We start from the raw sequence: 20,108 nt of genomic DNA on the forward strand, positions 1-20,108 counted from the left end.
TCTGCTCTGTAGGAATATGAATGTTGGAATTGCTATGTTTTATGAGGCCTTCTTCACATGCTTCTTAGGGCAATTCTACACTATTTGTCATGCTCCCCCCTTCAAAGAGAAATTACATAGATTTCAGTAGGAATTATGTGCTTCCTGCACAAAAGAACCCATAACAAAACAATGTATAGCAGCATACAGCCTGTGTCCTTTATATCCCCATCATGGCTTCACCTACCAGCTACCACGGGGCTTGGCATGATATAGACTGGGGTTGTGTACCATGAAGCATCCTATGGGTTATGACCCATGGATTTGTGTCAGTGCAGGCATTCTATTAGAAGGGCTGGTAAGTGTATCAGTAACTTCACTCTACTCAATGGAATGCAGCTTCAGCACATACTATGATAGTTAAACATGGTCCCTAAACCATGTTTAGAGGAAGTAATTTGCCCATGGAGCGGCATGCAGATCCCTCTCTGAAGTGTATCTGGCTGTGCCCAGGGAATTAATAAATTCTTACCTTCTGTAGTACGAATTGGATAGTAATGCAGGATTGAGCTGGCCAAGACTGCAAAATAAAAATGACAAATCGTTTCTTTACTGCTTTACCAAAGCTCCAGTTATAAATTATAGAGTAGGAATGGATGAAGGCAGATTTTAAATCCTTGTTGATACAGGCAGTCCCTGAACAAAAGTGTCAAAGGCGGCAGGAATGTACTGGGATGTCAAGAATTCAGAGTGTGATCCCACTCCTCTTAAACTCAATCTCTTCGCACTCTTACCTCTAAGCTGTCGTTGCAAGGACGTGAGAGGCCGGTCCCAGGGCTACTTATATAGGGAGTGATTTGCATACACAGCAGCCTCCTCTTCTTTCTTAGGTCAAAACCCTTTTGGCAATCTTGACTCCTAGCAGAGTTCCCATTCATATTGACACTAATAGATATAATTAGACCTATCGGCTCTGTGAATCATTCTATAAATAATTTGACAAGAAGGGAGAAGAGTGGGTGCCAGCCTTTATATTCGGTCGGGGGGATCCTAAGATTGAGTGGAAACAGAGCGATTAGAAAGAATCCTGTTCTCTAGGAGCCTCAGAATGGATGAAAAGAGCACTGCAGAGCTGAATTGAAAATGTATATACCAGGATTAGGTGCAGGTGCAAGCTAGAGATGAGAGCCTCAGGAAAGTGAGGAAGGAGTGGAATATGGTCAGTTCAATTTATAGGAAATTTGTGGATTTCTTAGGAGCAACAACTCATGTAGGTCTGAGTGGGAAATGAAGGTTTAGACATGACTGTGAGATTATAGTGTCATGACTCTAGGAGCGAGATAATGAGTGCTAAGGTCCTATACAAGCATGTGAAAGGGATTTTTTAAAAAATACCAGAAGACCCAGGAGAAGGATACTGGAAGACTACAAAGATCATATTTTTAAACCAAAGTGGGTGGAGAATTTCCCTTCCCACTGTTAAGATTATGGTAGAGAGGAAAAAGAGAGAAATATGCAAATGATTCTGTTACAGGTACAATAGCAATCCATCAAGGGAGATCCCTGTGCTTATTATGATAGGGTGATTCCAGTAAAGATGGTTTAAACGGGAATGTGAATGTACCTCACGTTGAGGAGAAGGCTGGTGAGTGCACAGTAAAGCTAAAATGAATATTCATAAAGTTTGGGAGTGAGACTTTCCAGTCTAACCTTTCAAGTTGTGACTACAAACATTCAAAATTCACATTTGCATTTTTATGAAACCTGACATCAAATGTTTGAAAGTTGAATATTTTAGATGGCACATTTGATTGATACTTGTTTGGGCAAGCATCAGATCTGCTGTTTCATAAGCTATGAGCTGTAAAACACTACCAAATAAATACTGCTGCATGTCGTCTTCAGGTGCTGTCAGATACTACTACATACTAATAAAGAGGTTAAATATCACTGAATGTCCACGATCAGCTACTGTGAAATATGAATACCGTTGCATGTCAACTATCAAATAAAGGGTGAAATCCTAACCAAGTCTACTCAGAAGTAAGTCCTGTTTTGTTCAGTGGAGCTTACTCTCAGGAATTTGTGGTTAGGATTGCAGCCATTGCAACAATCATAGGCCACTGATCAATTTACAAAATTAACAAACTAGGATAAGACTAATACAATTAATCTCAAGTGAAGGACTAACATTCAGGTACTAAATATTACATCTAACATCTGTCAAATACTATGGGATGCTAAATACTATTGCATGTCATCTATGGAATGCTGTCAAATACAAATTTGCATTTGCAAATAAGCATTACGTAATCATCAAATATAAAACTATTGATATCAAATATGCCAGTATATCAGATACATACATCAAATATTTGAAAAATATTCAGTGTCAATGTTTGTAGAGGAAAAATTTGAAAGTTTTTTGTTTCTTTTTTTAAATAAATTCATTGCAGCTATAGGGCACAGCCCATTTATGAGTGGACCATAGTGCAACGTAGATTGATCATCTGATTTAATGCATAGGCACTATTGTTGTGTGTTCACTGTTTTCAAGCCTTGTATACATTCAGCAGCACTAACGTCTGCAAGGAGATGTTATGGTAAATGCCTAGACCACTGTTGCCTGCCCACAGTGTGATACAGCACTGTCATGGGATTCAACCTCATGATCTTTTTATCTTGGTTGTCATACGAGAGTGACTGAAATGCATGGAACCAGCAACAACTCGGAAGCGTTATGTATGAATCAAATTTGCGGGAGAGTAGGAATAGTGGGGTGAATCCCTGACCACCAGCTCACAGGATATCTTGAGACAGAAGAAAAGTCATGCCTGGCTGCATGTCTCATTTTGGAAGTCTGTAGTATGAGAGACCTTGGAAAGAACAATGTATGAAAAGGTGAATGACTAATGAAAGGAGAGATAGAACTGTGGCTTTTGGCAGGAGAATGGGGCTCATGTATTGACTTCTCCAGCCCCAAAGCTTGAGCCATGGTGGCAGATGGAGTGTTTCAAATTTAGAGAAGGCAGGTTGATGAATATATGATATTACTCTGGAGGAAAGATATACTCAACTTCCCTTGTAACACTGTGGATGTCCAAGGTTGCTTTCGCACTCCCTACTGCCTAAAGGAAGTCGTATGTGTTTGTGTTTCTTGTTCCTCCCTTTCTAATTTCTGCAGTAATAAGTGCCTTAACGATAAATCTTTTCTTCTTTAGTTTAGGGCTCAGATGCATATCACAGTAGTAGTAGATCAGAGGGCTGACAATTCCTCATCTTCCCAAGTGACTACTTCTGGGCACTGAATGTGAGGGATGAGGTCTTAGGGAGACATTGGGAGGTCAAATTTCATGCTTGGCACAAACAGATCTTGCAGACGCTCTTAGCATTCTAAAAATTTAAAAGCTAAGAATCAGAAACTCAGCTGGTGCAAGTCTGCATTATTCCAGTGACCTTCTCAAGATCTCTGCCTGTTTGGGCCTAAGAACAAAGGAACATTTTTATTGTTTAGTAGTACAGCTTCTGGTGCTTGGGACTGGAAATCGTTCATTACCTTGTGCTGAGACGAAACTGAGAAAGCAGTTACGTTGCAGAAAATGACTTCAGTTTTGAAATGGCAATCTTGATTATATTTCAACCCCTCCTTTAAGTTTCAAGTTTCAGTTGCAAGAGAATGATATGAATAGCCATCTCTTGTTGCTGCAGTTTGGCATCCGAAACTAAACAGATGTTGCTGGTGCTCGCTTTTTCCACACTGTTCATCCACATGCAGTCACCCCAAAGGATGTTTCTGTTGTTTGCATGTCTAAGAACTTTGCTGTTCTGAAATGGTCAAAGCACTAGGAAATGCAAAATCAAGAGACTGTCTTTAGCTGATGCTACCCGGTGAGTTCATGACTGAGCCGGTTTGAACCAGGAACTCCCATCTCATAAATCACATTCTCAACCATTGTGAAATCACCTTATCTCTAGACACACATACTACCCACACACACTACCCACATTATGACTTTCTACTGTTCATTCTTTGCCCAGCAATGATTTCCCCCCAGCAGCTTTTTATTGCCTGATATCTGTGGGCTACAGATGTATTCAGACAAGCTGTTGTTGCTTCATGTGTGCATGTTCATTTTTTAATGTTCCATCTAGAAAAATCATTTTGGTGCAGTTTCAGAGAGTTTCAGGCTATGTCCTTGAAAGTGGAAAGAAAACCCCATATGTGTTGCCAGTCCTGCTGCAACAGGACATGTGTAATTGGGGATGTGATTGTGGATGGGCACCCATCAAGCACTTCTGGATTTATCTGAAGAAAGTTTTTAAATGCAGACCATTGTTTTGAAACTCTATTGCACTTTCAGTGCTTTTCTGAAGCATGCACATCTCGTTGCATTCTTCTATACGTTGTTCTAATAGTACTCCCCAGGATCCCCTAACAATGTCCCCAAGGCCCTGAAGCTACAGGGGCTTCTGTAATAGTGATATTAGTTTATTGAGGAAAACGTCTGCATGTCCTATTGAATTATTCAGCTGAAGTTAGTGTTGCATGGCTGAAGGTAGCCACCTTCCACTGTTGTCCAATTGTGCCCCCAAGACATGCAGACCACAGAGCTTGAAAAAAAAAACTTGGTTTGTGTTGCATTGAATTGGTATTGGTCAATGTTTACAAAGCTTCTGCTCTGTCTCCTTCCTCAGTTCTCTGACCCACTACAGCTCTTGGTTTCTTATAGTTCAAAATGTTATTCTACTCTAGGAGTGTCCAAACTTTTTCACAGGAGAGTCACATCATCTCTCTGACACTGTCTTCTGGAAAAAGGGCTGGAAAAAATAGAATTAATTTACATTTCAAATTTGAATAAATTTGCATAAATGAATGTATTAGAGATGGAAGATATACGAATGAATGAAGGTCTTGCAGTAGCTCAAGGCCTATAAAAGGCCTTGCACAAAGCAAGGCCAGCCTTTCCTTTGCTGCAGCTGCTGTATCACACATGTGAAACAGCAAGTAGTGGAGGGAGCCCTCGTCCCACAGCTCACACGAGAGGTTGAACAGTTGCCCTCATGCTGAGAGCAGTTGTGTCAGGCCAGCACGGGTTCCAGCAAGTCTCTGGAGGGCCAGAAGCTCATTGGAGACTGGGGACTCCCTGTGGGCCGGATTGGGAGTTCTCGAGGGCCACAAGTGGCCCCAGGGCCGGGGTTTGGGTGCTCTACTCATTCCACAATTCCTTTGCTGTTGTCCCCCTTGTACAATGGAAAACTATAACATGTGTCCCTCTATTGCAAAGTAGTCTGAGGGAAGTCATAAGAGTCCTTATTCATTTTAAGCTGATATGAGACTGAGGGAGGTTGCAATGGGGGAAAAAAGTTGGTGTTTTGTTTTTTTATAAATGATATGGTACAGACTAACTGCAGTTAGTCAAACCTTGAAGGGAAATGTGAAGGATCATATAGAACACATATAGGAAAAATAGTGCCAAGTTTCTTCCAAATGTTTGAAAGGCATGAAAGGCATGGCATTTCTTTCTTTTGATTATAAGAGTTGTGGAAACTAGTTGTATGGTTTGTTAGATAGCAAAAGGACAACCATGATTTCCTTGACTCGAATATGGTGTAAAAGATTACAACAAAGAACGAATTATCACTTCCTTCTGGAGGCTGCCAATTCTAGGCATGCCATTGATAGTTTTTATCCCATGACCAAATCTGCTTCAAGGATTCAAATATAATGAATTCTAAGCATCCTATTTATGTGTTGAATTAAAAAAACAACAAAAAACTGTTGTCCCAGAACAACTGTACTTCATCTTTTGTTAAATCTTGTTAGCTGAGAAATGGTTGGGTTTAAATGTTGAAATAAACAAATAAATAAAATGTTACCATGTCCTTCGATCTCCCTGAGTCTCCTTCAGTCTCCAGAGTATACCTTCAACCTGGTTTTTATTGAATTGTCTATGACCAGATACGTCCATCGTGATTTCTGACAGAAGGCAGAATTGCTTTCGTTTTATCTGAAAGGACTGAATCCTGTTTGACTAATGACATGTTCACTTCTGTATCATAACCCAAGCTGTGCCTTAGCTTTAGTGAATGCCCTCAATGTTACATAGATTGCAGTTTAACTAGTCTGACTTTGCTTTCTCTTTTCTTTCTATAATTCATTCTGGTACCTATTTTTCTATTTTCTTAAATATTTCCGTTCATTTTATCTTGAATAGTTTTCAATAAATTCTGTGTGCTGAAAACATTAAAATATCACAGGTCTTAGGCTATAGTCTTATACACATTTTCTTGGGCGTAAGGTTCAATTAACATTATTTTTAAAAAATTTTCACATTTTTATACCACCATTCCTCCAAAATAGTAGAACTGAATAAATGTTGTTGCATTACCAGCTGGGTTTATATTTTAGAGCTGATCTGTGAAGTCAAATTATCTTGGTGCTCAAAGGACAAATGAGAAAAAGATTCTTCTAACCAGACTAATTAGCAGGGCTGGTCCAGCCATGAAGGGAGGTGAAGTGAGCTGCCTTGTGTGGTGGATGAATGCAGATGGCACTCTGCATTAACCTTCATCAACTTTGCCCTGCTGCCCTGTTTCCAAATAGACCAACAAAGCCACCCAAAAGAAGAAAGTCAGGAGAGGCACCGGAAAGGAAAATGTTTTCATTTTGGGAAGTGGGCCTCCTGACTTCCATCTTCTGGCTCAGTTCGCTACAGTTCTTGAAAACAGGGCCACAGTGTGAAGACCTGGGAGGCAGCTGGTAAGAGGAAACATTGGGTGGGCTGTGAGCTCTGTGCTAAACATTGTTCTTGAGAGCTGAAGGATGCTGTTGCTGCCATCCCATTGCCATGAGGGTTGTTGTCACTATCCTGCTGCCACCCCCTCTTCTTTTGGCTGGACAGGAGGGATCTGGCCACACACACACGCGCACACAGCTGCAGCCATCTCCTTCAACCAGATAGGGGACTTGGCCATCCTGATCCTGCTGCTTCTTTTCCTGGCCAGGGAGGGGCATGCAACCATCCCATCACCATTGCTGCCACCACTACCTCTTCTTCTGGCTGGGCATGGAGGATCCAACCAGTTTGGAGGAGTTGCCTGAAGCAGTGGGAGAAACTATATTGTTTGTATGTGTAGGACTGCTTGACATCAAAGGGTGGGGGCAAAGTTTGGGGGTTGGGACCACACACCATTACTGTTTTGGTCATTAACAGGTGGGGTACTTAGTCTTCATGGGCCTTCAGATTTTTCCATAACATTTTGCTGCCTGAACCAGAGCACCAAATGGCACCCCTTTCCTCCCCCCCTTCTCATTTTTCTATTAACTCACACCTTCAATTCCTAATGCTGTCACATTATCAGTTAGGTTTATATTTTGGATCTGTGAAGTCAAATCTCTCCCCCCTCCTTTCTTCCTTGGCTATTGGGAAGAGAAGAGCTCCTCCCCAGAAGTGGGGCTTTCAGTGCAAAGTTGGACCTTCCCACCCATGTGATAACAGTCGGAGGTTAGCTTCCTGCTTTGGGGGACTGAGTAGGACTGTTTACTCTCACATGATTGGCCTTTTGTGTGTTTTTTTCTTACTCCAAACTGTTTAGCTGGGTCAGTCACAACTGGCAGAAATAGTACAGGACAAGGTTTTAGGAACAGGGACTGGTGTGTACCCGCAGAAAAGCAAGTGGTCAAAGAGGCCCAGAGGCTACCTGGATTGGGGATGCAGGATGGGGACCTTCAGCTGGGATTGCAAAGCCAACCTCAAAGGCTACCAGGCTTGGAGTAGACAGGACAACTGAGCTTGCTCAACTCCATTTCCATGGATGGGGGATGATGTTGGGAAGCCAGGATTGTCAACAGACCATCTACATCTTGGAGTCAGGGACGAATTGCTGAAAAGGTGGGGGACTAAACAACTGGCTGTCTCCTTCAAGACATTAAAGGAGGCTATGAGTGCCTGGAGTTAGGACTCATTGCCAGTATCTGAATTGGCTGTATGTATTATTTGGAACACATTATGACCCTATTAATGTACCAAAGTACCTTGTCTTGTGTTTTTCTTGAAGGGGAGTGCAGGAAATATTGGACAGCTAAGTAAAACACAAATGACACTTTGTTTTTAGTTTGCAAAGGAATCTACCAAACTTTATTTTCTAGGAACAGAGGACAAAATAAACACTAATTACAAGACGTGATGAAGAGCTTCACATTTTGTGCATCTCTTCAGTCGCTTTACAGCTTCTGGGAGAGCTTACTCTTCGCTCACAATCACCTTCTTGTGGACCTCCCTGCTCCTCACCCTGAGTTTGTTGACCTGGGACTCTGCCACATCAGCCCGTTCCTCAGCCTCTTCCAGCTCGTGCTGAATCTTGCGGAACTTGGAAAGGTTGAGGTTGGATTGTTCCTCCTGAAAATGAAGAAAAAGTTATGAAATCCAAGGAGGCAAAATGACTTTTAGGAGGGCTTATAGTTAAATAGCGTGAATGGGGCTTTTTTTAGACATGCCACTTCTTTCTTCGTATCTAAACATTAAGCACCAAATTTCAGTTTTTCCATTACTGAGTATATAACATTCCTTGCACAAAATCATTTCAAATTTTATGTTTATTTATTTATTTATTTTTGTTTGTTTGTTTGTTTGTTTGTTGCAAACAGAAAATTGCAATAAACAGCTAATCATTCCAAAGAGTCTATTCTTGGAGCCCAAGTCACAAAACTTAGAATTGGCCCTGAATGCAAATTCAAAGAGTGTTGGCTAAATCTGGTGACTACTTTGCCTCCCAGATATATTGACTTGAGAAAAGAAAACAGCTGAAAATGGAACTGTTACAGATTTCTTCCATAAGAGCTTTTCACAGCAGCCATTTCATGCATTCTAACTTAAATTACCATGGTGTGCCATGAAAAATGTACATTTTTAACATGAAAATATCTGTATAAATAGTTATATAATAGCTGCCTTGGGTGCCCTTTGGGGAGAAAGGCAGAATATAAATCTAATAAATAAATAAATAATAATATAATACTGTAACTGTACAGAAGCCCTCAGATCATGCCTTCTTTCATGTCTTTTCATATATATGTATAACATGTATACAGCACTGCAATGAGAAGCATTTTAGAACTGGCAGATGCAGCACTCTTTTACCCACAGTAATCTGGCTTTAAATGCTGTGCCCCCAAAAATCCAAAGCCAGCCTTCAGCAGATCGATAGCCAGCCTTGGAAGAAATTGCCCAGAGGGCAGTTGCCCCAATCCAGAAGTTTCCACCATGAACTCCTCTACTGGATCAGGAATTACATGTACATACCGGATATGAATGCATATCTATGTTGTGAGGTGTACTCTGCCACAAACTGGCATCTAATACAATCCCCATTCATGCTACATGGTGTGGATGGAGATATACATGTCCATTTGAATGATCCTGCATATAGGGGTGCATGTCTCCAGCCACTATATGGGGCTGTGCAGGTGTAGCACCCAACTATATATTGATCAGGAACAACATTTCTAGAAATCATGCTTAAATGTATTAATAGACTCTAAGTGAAAAAAATCAGATAATGTACTTTTAAAAGATCTTTCCTTACAACCAATCTGACTTAAGAAGTTCTTCCATCTGATCAGTATGAAAATTAGGTTTCATATTACTGTGGTTATAATCCATTGAGAATTTTACTATACATGCAGCATAAGAAAGCTATTTTTTTTCTACAACCCAATTCATTGTTCCATATGTGAAACAATTTTTTTGCAGCTACAGATATAAATAAAATATTTGATCTTTACTGCAAATTCACCTTCACGTCCCACCGACTTTTGAATTATACTTACGGATTCTTCACATTGTCTCTTGTATGCTTTCACTTTCATCTGCAACTTGTCAACCAGATCCTGCAGCCTGAGAATATTCTTCCGATCTTCCTCAGACTGAACAGAGTAGAAAACAGTGTGAGTACATTTGATTTTCAAAAAGAATATTTAAATTTATAAAAATGGACAGAAAGGGAAGCCTCTGTCCTCACCTGGTAGGTGAGCTCCTTCACTCGCCTCTCATATTTGCGCACACCCTTGATGGCATCGGCACTGCGCTTCTGCTCATTCTCAACTTCAGCTTCCAACTCACGGATCTGGAATCAGAAATGAATGCATAGCATGCCTGCAGACAACCTTTGTATTAGAATCAGAATACATGAAAATGTTTACAAGGTATACATACCCTGTGCTCCATTTTCTGGATCTGCTTCTTGCCGCCCTTCATTGCCAGCTGCTCTGCCTCATCCAGACGGTGCTGCAGGTCTTTCACAGTCTGTTCCAGATTCTTCTTCATCCTCTCCAGGTGGGCACTGGTGTCCTGCTCCTTTTTAAGTTCCTCTGCCATCATGGCTGCCTATTAATAAAAAACAGACAAACCCAGTTCAGGAAGTCAGGCATATCGGCTGCAAACAAGATTACAGTCTTAAGGGAATCGTCCTTCAACTCACATCTGTGATGGCCTTCTTGGCCTTCTCTTCTGCATTGCGTGCTTCCTGAATGGTCTCCTCCACTTCACTCTGAATTTGAGAAATGTCTGTTTCCAGCTTCTTCTTGGTGTTGATCAAACTAGTGTTCTGTATGGAGAAAGAAAGGTTTTGTGCAGATTTGTGAAATACAGTCTAAACATGCCATCTGAATTCTTTTCAGAGTGTAAAAGAAAATGCTACTGAACCAAATCAGAAATGGGCTGTTAATATTTAAATGAAAATGTCTCTTACAGCACAATCGCGCTGGAACAGGCAGCCCGGAAGGCCCGCGCTGTATCCTGTGCAAGTTTGGGGTTGACTGAGGTTTGGCTCAAAGCAAGGGGAAAAAATTCCTCTTACCACAGAGAGAGCTGCAGCAGCCCCAATGGGACTACTTAGATCTGCACCACCTGACATGGTGGTGCAAATTAGAGCAGCTCAGGACTGTCCCAGGCTGCCCGGGAATGGGGCTAGGATCCAGCATAAGTGCAGTGGTTTTTCAGAGCCTTGAGCACCAAGTTTATGATCTTCATAGCCATTTCTCTGAGGCCATGTACACATAACTGCTAGCTGACAAGAACATTTCATGCATATGATGGTGCTCTGTTAAAGCTTATAAAAGTTGCTGTAAAAAACATGATGATCTTCAGAGTGCCAGGAGACTTTTTGTTGCTGCTGCTGCAATACACTGATATGACTAAAAAGTCTAGAAAGTCTAATATCTATAATTATTTTTATAATAACAAAGTATGGAAGCTTACACCACTGTCTTTCCTTCCATGAACATAGGAACCAACCAAACTGTTTAAGAAACAGCTCAAGAAAAGGAACAGTAGTTGCCTTTCTACATGTCAACCACAATATCTACTTCTGCCTACCTAGCTTATCCCACTCCCCATGTGCTACTATAGCATGATAGAAACTGACCTGTGTGTGGAGGAGTTGCACACGTTCACTGGCATCCAGCAGCTCTTGTTCAGCCACTTTCCTGGCCCTCTCTGTCTGTTCCAGAGCGGCCCTGAGCTCCTCGATCTCAGCCTGCATCAGGTTAGCTCTGCGCTCCACCATGGCTACCTGCTCCTTGAGATCTTCCTGGCTCCTCAGAGCATCATCCAAATGTATTTGGGTGTCCTGTCAAATGGCATTGAGGTATTACTGTGGGAAAATCAGCATTTGTTGCACAGTCATTGCAGCTGCTTTCTGAATCTAAAAATATATGTGTACCTTGAGGATGCCTTGTGTGTTCCTCAGGTTCTTTAGAGCCTCAGCAGCTTGGCGATTGGCATGGCTCAGCTGGATCTCCATTTCATTCAGATCCCCCTCCATCTTCTTCTTCAGCCTCAGAGCATCATTTCTGCTTCTGACTTCAGCATCCAGTGTGCTCTGCATGGACTCCACCACTCTCAGGTGATTCCTCTTCAGCTGATCAATTTCCTCATCCTTCTCTGCAATCCTTCTGTCAATTTCAGACTTCACCTGGTTCAGCTCCAGTTGGATGCGGAGGAGCTTGCCTTCTTCATGTTCAAGTGAGGCCTTAAGAAAACCATTTGTTGTTAATGGTGGACCAAAATTAGAGCCTACTTCCTCAAAAACTGCACTAAACGTTATATTTAATACTGAGTATTCTGTGCAGGAGCATCATTTTTGCTCTGGCTCCTTCATGTTGCCTTTTGAATAATTTTACAGTATTACTGTTTTAGCAACTTCCTCTTTTCTCTGAATAATGACATGTTTACCTCAGCTTCCTCAAGAGAAGCCTGGAGTTCAGACTTTTCTTGCTCAATCTGCTTCTTCACTTTCTCCAATTCATGGATAGCCTTTCCTCCCTCAGCAATCTGTTCCGTCAGGTCAGAAATCTCCTCTATTGGTTTTCATAAAAAGATGAGGAAAGAGAAAAGATAAATGAGGTTTATATAGATGACAATAACATAGGACTGTGTGCAATTTATTTTTTAACCTTTCACTCACCCAGGTCATCTGTATGGGACAGCATGGGACTGTTTTATTTTGATATTTTGTCACATTGCTTAGTAATTTAGGAAACTCCTAAATAACAAGTCATATTTAATAATTATACTATTTTAATAATAATGAAAGGGTGAATTTTGGGAAGAATCGTACAGACACTCAGTGGGAACTGCATGGGTTTCTAACCAAGCCTTGGGAGGAAGTACTGTACAAGTATCCCATCACCATGAGTCCTTGCTTCAGTTATACCCGTGATCCTCTCAGTTCTGAGGAAACTGAGTTTTCTGAGGAAACTCCGACCTCCGTTTTCTGAGGAAAAATAAATAATGGACTTACGCTGCAGGTTCTTGTTCTCGCGTTTCAGAGTTTCCAGCTGATCCAAGGATTCCTCATATGCATTCTTCATCTTAAAGAGCTCTGTGCTGAGTGAGCGAGACTCCTTCTGAGAAGCCTCCAGTTCAGTCTGTGTTTCTTCATATTTTTGTTTCCAATCTGCAAGAACCTGCAAAAGACCCCCAAGAAAATTTAAGCGATGAGCTGAATGGATAAAAGGCTTGGTGTAGTATTTTGTGCAATGTAATTTCTGGTGATATCCAGAAATACCTTATCAAAGTTCTTCTGCTTCTTATCTAGAGCTGCGCAGGCTGCATTGGACCTTTCCACATCAATCATCAGGTCCTCCACTTCATTCTGCAGCCTCTGCTTTGTCTTCTCAAGGGAAGCACACTTGGAATTCACAGCCTCTACGTGTTCCTCAGCATCCTGCAGACGCTGGGCGAGCTTCTTCCTGGAGGAACGCAATCACAGTCTATATTGAGCATCCTCCATTGAACCTACATTGTATGATGGCATGTAGGGAATCCTGGGAACACAGTTCCTCCAACACCAACATATGTTTCCATTGATTAATACATCTCTACCACTCATAAGCCCAGCACAAAACCAGCTAGTGATTTACTCCATTCCTTGACTCTCACACAAATGTGAGGAAGGACCTCATGACGCTACAAACTGTTGGAACAGCCTGCCTCACAAGGTGGTAGGCTCTCCATCACTGCAGTCTTTAAGCAGAGGCTGGATAGCCATCTGTAGTTGTGGACAGCCTGCTTTGGCTAGGGGTTAAATTTGGTGATCTTATAGGTCCCCTCCAACTCTATGGTTCTATCAAAGACAGGTTTTTCTCCAGTTCCATCAACATAATGCCATATTGCTTCCTTCCTGCTATATCCACAAACTTCATCTTTTGCCTTACTAAAGCTTTCACATTTATATTTTCCAGTCTCTTTCTTTCTTTGCCTGTCTCACCATTTGTAGCACTTACTTGGCCTCCTCCAACTCTTCTGTACGTTGAATAGCATCTGTTTCATATTTGGTCCTCCACTGAGCAACTTCACTGTTCGCCTTGGACATGGCCCGTTGCAGCTCAGCCTTGGCTTCCTGCTCTTCTTCATACTGTTCCCGGAGCAGGTCACAGTCATGGCGAGCAGACTGCAAGCCGTGGGCCAGTGCGTTCTTGGCCTGAAATAAGAGAAGAGTCACATTGTTTAACAATGTTCACTTCCAGGGAGTAATTGTACTATTTTGTTGTAGTAAAACAAAGACTAGCTAATATATTGTGAGGTAACATTTCTTGAGCCAGAGAACAATTTGCCAGACATATAGTCAAATAGCCTAATTAAATATTTGAGTGATTTCCAATTTATACATTCTGGGAGCAATGATATTACCAGTTGTTAGAAAAAATACTCAAGGCTAGAGGGTTAGGGTACTAAGAGCCCAATCCTGAGCTGTCTGGGGCATGCAGCTGCGGCGGCACCGAAAATGGTTGCCACCCCAATCTGCGCACCCAAGGCAGCTGCCAGCAGCACCTCAGGAGAAAGGGACTTTTGTCCCCTTCCCCCGGGTAAGCGCAATAGCCCCACAATGGGGCTACTCGATTCACTGCCAACCCAAAGTGGGCGGTGAATCAAAAGCCTCCGTGTAAGGCGGCAAGTCCTACACGGAGGCTCTGGATCCGGTGGAGCATTGCTCCACCAGTCCTGCCTCCCTCCCCCGGCACGTCTCCCTGTCTCCCGTCTCCCTGTAACACCTCCTCCCCACCCTCCACCCACCCTCCGTTCGCCTCCTCCCTCCCCAGAACGCCTCCTACCCACCTCCCCCCATGCCCCCGCTTACCTCTCTACTGCTCGGCGATCCATGCGATTGCCGAGTGGCGGAGGTCAGGTGCCCACCTGGTGGTAGCCTGGTACCAGCCAGGGCTGGGCTACCACCAGCCCTCGCCCAGTGGTAGGGTCTGCAAACATGCCTTATGGCACATTTGCTACAGTGCGCGCCAGCAATGAGCCGGCACACTGAGCCCAGGACTGGGCTCTAAGACAGGAGAGAATATGCAAGGCTTACTAGTAAGAAGTGGTGTGGTGGCTGCTTCAGGTGATAAACTGATGGAAGTAGCATGGGGGTGCCGCACATTCACCAGCTACTTCACCATACCTCTGCCTTGCCACCACCTCCTTACCTACCACTAGGTGGGGGAGAGTGTAGTACATGGCTAGGTGCCTTGGGTTGAGTGTGTGCACATGCCATCTTTAACCTAACAGAATGAAAATTAGTGAGGCCATCTTGACTAGATAATCTTCCTGACCGTCTCCAGGATCTCTCAAAGGTAGAGATTTCATCAAATTACGCATGTAGACCCAGACAGAGAAAGTGTCAGTAACTGAACAGTAGAAGTGCTGCGTTTTTAGGGCAACTATAAATGGCTTGTAACTCCAGTCCCTCTTGAGGACTCCGCAGCATAATTTCAAATCAGGTGACATCAAATTGTACAAAATAGATACGCAGTAACAAAAGGTTTCAGTTCTTGCACACCTTAATCTCTTCCTCAAGATGCCTCTTCAGTTCCTCAATTTGCTGAGCAAAGGCTTGCTTGCCTCTCGTGAGCTGAGAAATCAATGCATCTTTTTCCTCTACCTGCCTTGAGAATTCACCTGATGAATACAGAACAGATAAAAACTAAAATTACACTTTATTATTCCAATATTTTGTTTCTAAATATTTCTAAATTGCTGCCAGTAATTATTTATTATCTGCTACTGTAATCCCATGCACACTTCCTTGAAATTAAGCCTAATTGAAATGGACTGGGACACCAAATTAACATGCATACTGCGAAGTTTTTAGGAAAAAGTGAATGGCTTCCATTTACATGTGGAATCACAGAGATGGACAGGATTCAATGAGGTATCTCAGAATCCATCACCACATCCCAAAGACACGGCAGCAGCTCTACAGAGTTAAATGGTTGGCAACCTTCAGTCTCGAAAGACTATGGTATAAGCCTACAGCACCCAGTATTCCCAGGCGGTCTCCCATCCAAGTACTAACCAGGCCTGACCCTGCTTAGCTCATGGAGGATGCATGTGGGCACCAGAGGACTCCAGATCATCCATGTGCCAGTACATTTGCAGGGGGGACTGGGGGCAGAATGAGGTGAGGAATACTGCAAGGAGCGGGCTGGACTGGGATAAAGGTGGGTCAAGGGCAGGAGCGGGAGGATCTGGGTGGCAGCAGTGGCTGCCAAGTCCTTATGCCTCCTGCCTGGACCCAATACACCCCTTGGACCTACTGGATTTATACCAGCAAAAGAGCTGGCATAGGTCCAATATGCCCATTGGGAGCTAGGAAGCAGCAGAGTAGGTAAATAAATGTTGCTTTTCTTTACTTACCTCTCCACCACAGCCTGATCCCCAGCCAACCCATGGAATGCAACAGTTGGCTGAGCACAGGATGAGACCCAAATCATGTAGTGCAAAAGTCATTGGGTTGGTTGACATTCTAAGGATGGTAATTAAGATGCCCAATAGTGCTGTATTAAATAATTGTTATCTTACCTGCTTCTGTCTGCAGACGAGCTCTTTGAGCATTCAGCTCATTGATAGTGCGTTGGTGCTCCTCCTCCTTTGCTTTAACCTCACTGAGCTGATCTTCCAAGGTACGGCTTATCTTTTCAAGATTTGCCTAGATGCGAAATGTCCAAAAGGAAGAAAATAGAATATATGGAACTGAAGTATTTTGAACTCACCGAGATTTACTATCAAATAAATATAAAATGCTATCTCAAGAACTTTTGGTCTCTAGTAGCACATTTATATCTTTGTTTTAGTATCTCGCTTCATCCAATTGTTGATCCAATTTTTATGTTTCAAAAGTGGAACAAATATCTGTTGAAACAGCCAGTTTCTAATATTCTAATATTTCTAATATTCATTCCATGGCAATATCACATCAAATGAAAAACGGCAGCTGAGAAGAAAGCACCAAAAACGCAATAGAAAACTAATGTATACAAACCACTTATCTAAATTATCACATTAATTATAAGAACTCTTTAGAACCACCACACATCACACAACAGAAAAGATATATTCAAGACTATGTGATGTATATAAACAGCATGGAACCACAGTCAATCACAGCTATCTGGCACTTGTAACTAAATCATGCATATCAATGGAAGCATGATTTATTGTATGCATATCTTACTTTTTTGGTACATTCATACCTATAACATACCTTAGCTTTGGAGACAGACTCCATGTTGCTAGCCAGGTCATCAATCTCCATCTTCAACTCACTCTTCTCCTTCTCCAGCTTCTGTTTCACACGCTGCAGGTTATCAATTTGTTCCCCCAGTTCAGCTGCACTGTCTGCATGCTTCTTGCGGAGGGCGGCTGATGTGGCTTCATGCTGCAGGGTGGCCTCTTCAAGGTCCCGGCGCATCTTCTGGAATTCAGCCTCACGCTTCTTGTTCATCTCAATCTGAGCTGCTGTTGCCCCACCGGCTTCCTCCAGCCGCTCACTGATTTCTTCCAGTTCCCTGGAGAGGTCGGACCGCTGCTTCTCTGCTTTGGCCCGAGATGCACGCTCAGCCTCTATCTCTTCCTCAAGTTCCTCAATGCGGGCCTAGAAAGAGATGCAAACATCAGAAATCAAATCTTCCTCACAGAGGAATCAATTCTCCCAGGAACAAGGAAGTCAATGTCTAACTTGCCTGTAACTCCTTGATCTTCTTTTGAAGCTGGGAGCCCAAGGCCTGCTCATCTTCAATTTTGCTTTGGAGCTGGTTGATTTCAAAGTCTTTCCTTTTCACAACAAAACACAAAGGGAAGAGTTCAGAATCAAAAGCTAAGGGAGCTGCGTGGTACAAAGACCTCCCACAAGGTCTTCCACAAGAGACCATGCTTACTTCTTCAGTTTCTCATCTAGCTGCTGTTTATCATTCTCCAAATCCATTGTGGATTCCTGAGCCAATTTCAAATCCCCTTCAAGCTTCCTCTTGGCTCTTTCAAGGTCCATGCGAAGCTTCTTCTCTTGCTCCAGGGACCCTTCAAGCTGAAGAAACAGAAGTCATAAGAACTTTGCCCCATAACTCACAATCTTCAACTGAGAGCTACTCTGCCCCATGTCGTTTTGCTTACATCATCCACTTGCTGCTCCAGCTTGGTCTTTGCTTTGGTCAGAGTATTCACTTTGTCCTCCTCTGCCTGCAGGTCATCCAAGGTCTGCTGATGGGCCTCTTGGAGGGCTTTCTTTTCCTTGGTCAGCTTGGCAATGTTCTCATCCAAGACTGCCATCTCTTCTGTGAGGTTTTTCACCTTTTAGAAGTAAAGAAACAGACTCAAAGTATGATTATACTCTTCAATGATAATGCAATACACTGTATTGTATTGAATACAATATTCTGAAGATCTTTTGCAGGTTTGAGCACATTGTGGTCTGTACCTTGTTTTCTGTGGCATGTTTCTCCTTTTCAACCTTGGCCAGTGTTAGCTCAAGATCATCAATGTCTTTCTTCAGCTCTGAGCACTCATCCTCCAGTTTCCTCTTTTTGGCCGTCAACTCAGCATTCATTTCTTCTTCATCTTCTGCTCGTTCAGTGAGCTCCTTGATTTTTGCTTCCAGTTGAATTTTGGTTTTGATCAGCTGGTCACATCTTTCCTCAGCATCTGCCAAGCCATCCGCTTCCTAGAGATGGGAAAAAATATATCACAACCCTAACACCACAATCCGACAATACCCAGAAGTAAGTCCCATTGTGTTCAGTAGGGCTTACTCCCAGGAAGGTACATATAGGATTGCACTCTAACAGCCCAATCCTATTCTTACCACCCCCACTGCCAACTGATGCAACAGTGCCAAAATGGCAACCTACAGCCTAAAATGGGGGGAGGCAGTTGCATAGTTCTCCTCTTGGTAAGGAAATAATCATTCCCTTACCTGGACATAAGCCACCATGGCACAGGGGAGTCTACTCAGACTTATGACAGCTATTTTGTGTTGTCCTATGCTACAGAATTGGGTCCAGGAAATTCGTTAGGATACCATCATCACCAATCTTGCCCCCCTTGAGTTCTTTATTTCTCTATATGTACTAAATGCACATCACCTAGTACATACAGAGTGGTTTGTAAATGATAAATGGTGATGTTGTTGACACAGAGTCCCCTTGATATCTCTCCTTCAATGTTTTAATTCATATACGCAAACTCTGCAAGGCAGAGGGTTAATAGAACAAAAATGTATAATGTTCCCAGTATTGCTTACAGACTGGACTTGAAGTTGCAAATCATTTTTCTCTTGCATCAGAGACACCATTTTTTCCTCCAGTTCCTTCCGTTTGGCCTCCGACTTGGCAAGCTCCTCCTTTGTTTTCTCAAACTCTTCCTTCATATTGGCCATCTCCTTCTCTGACTCGGCACTCTTCAGCAGAGGCTTGATCTTGAAGTACAACTTCATCCAAGGCCAGGTTTTCACATTCATGAATGAACGGACATTGTACTGAATGGTAAAGATGGACTCTCTGTAAGGAAGACAAAATAAATCTTAAGAATGATTTCGAGGAAACTCAATATGATCAAAGTGTACTTTAAATCTCTGTAATCTCTATATTGTATATGTACTCATTAGGTCACTTTAAGATACTAGATTAGGGGGAACACACACACACACACACACACACACACACACACACACACACAATTCTTTTATAGATGTCCACACCCTACCTCCTTTCCATCATTTTCTGGAACTCCACCCTTGCTAAGAAGCCACGGCACATGGCTTGTGTACGTGTAATCAGCTGAGCCAATTTGTCATCTCTCATCTCCTCTAGAAGACCCAAAAGGCCAGCCTTAAAGAACACCTGGAGAAAGAAGATATTACAGGGTGTTTCTCACTGTCCCAACAAACACAAATCAGATGCCTTGTGTTACAGAGTCAATTTACCTTGGTGTGGCCAAATTTATACTGAGTGTGGTCAATATCGATGGATCCAAGAAGCTTCTCAGAAGCTTTCTTGCTATCAATGAACTGTCCCTCTGGAATGGCACTTGCATTCAAAACTTTATATCTGTTGGAAGAAACAAAAGATGATGAAGAAGATCATTCAAAGCCAGATCATAAAGCCGTAAGAGCCACTGCAGCTCAGAACTATTCATCTAGTCCATTTCCTGGCAGTAAATGTCAAAGCAAATGTTAATGCCAGTAGATAATTACCTAGCAGCCCAATCCTTTTCAGGATTGGGATATTGTACAGAAGGATTTACAGCAGCGGAACAGAGTTCAGCTGTCGTGAAATGACTGCCAACAGAGTGAGCAAATGGACC

General features: G+C 42.5%; 1 protein-coding gene across 1 annotated transcript in view; it reads right to left on the reverse strand.

Annotated features, from left to right (window-relative positions):
* Positions 1-8,099: 8,099 nt before the first annotated feature.
* LOC136642053 (myosin-1B-like) overlaps positions 8,100-20,108 on the reverse strand; it is a 33,672-nt gene continuing 21,663 nt past the window's right edge. Inside the window, exons 20-40 of the mRNA XM_066618253.1 lie at positions 19,729-19,852; positions 19,509-19,645; positions 19,048-19,303; positions 18,226-18,468; positions 17,922-18,098; positions 17,690-17,835; positions 17,495-17,585; positions 17,017-17,406; positions 16,335-16,461; positions 15,313-15,431; positions 13,766-13,962; positions 13,048-13,231; positions 12,781-12,946; positions 12,213-12,337; positions 11,701-12,009; positions 11,404-11,607; positions 10,459-10,584; positions 10,194-10,364; positions 10,000-10,104; positions 9,809-9,904; positions 8,100-8,378 (exon numbers count right to left, since the gene is read on the reverse strand). Coding sequence (XP_066474350.1) covers positions 8,223-8,378; positions 9,809-9,904; positions 10,000-10,104; positions 10,194-10,364; positions 10,459-10,584; positions 11,404-11,607; positions 11,701-12,009; positions 12,213-12,337; positions 12,781-12,946; positions 13,048-13,231; positions 13,766-13,962; positions 15,313-15,431; positions 16,335-16,461; positions 17,017-17,406; positions 17,495-17,585; positions 17,690-17,835; positions 17,922-18,098; positions 18,226-18,468; positions 19,048-19,303; positions 19,509-19,645; positions 19,729-19,852 — 3,649 coding nt within the window. The 3' untranslated portion in view covers positions 8,100-8,222. The remainder of the gene's footprint in view (positions 8,379-9,808; positions 9,905-9,999; positions 10,105-10,193; positions 10,365-10,458; positions 10,585-11,403; positions 11,608-11,700; positions 12,010-12,212; positions 12,338-12,780; positions 12,947-13,047; positions 13,232-13,765; positions 13,963-15,312; positions 15,432-16,334; positions 16,462-17,016; positions 17,407-17,494; positions 17,586-17,689; positions 17,836-17,921; positions 18,099-18,225; positions 18,469-19,047; positions 19,304-19,508; positions 19,646-19,728; positions 19,853-20,108) is intronic.

The sequence above is a fragment of the Tiliqua scincoides genome, chromosome 2 (genome assembly GCF_035046505.1).
Source record: "Tiliqua scincoides isolate rTilSci1 chromosome 2, rTilSci1.hap2, whole genome shotgun sequence".
NCBI classification, from domain to species: Eukaryota; Metazoa; Chordata; class Lepidosauria; order Squamata; family Scincidae; genus Tiliqua; species Tiliqua scincoides.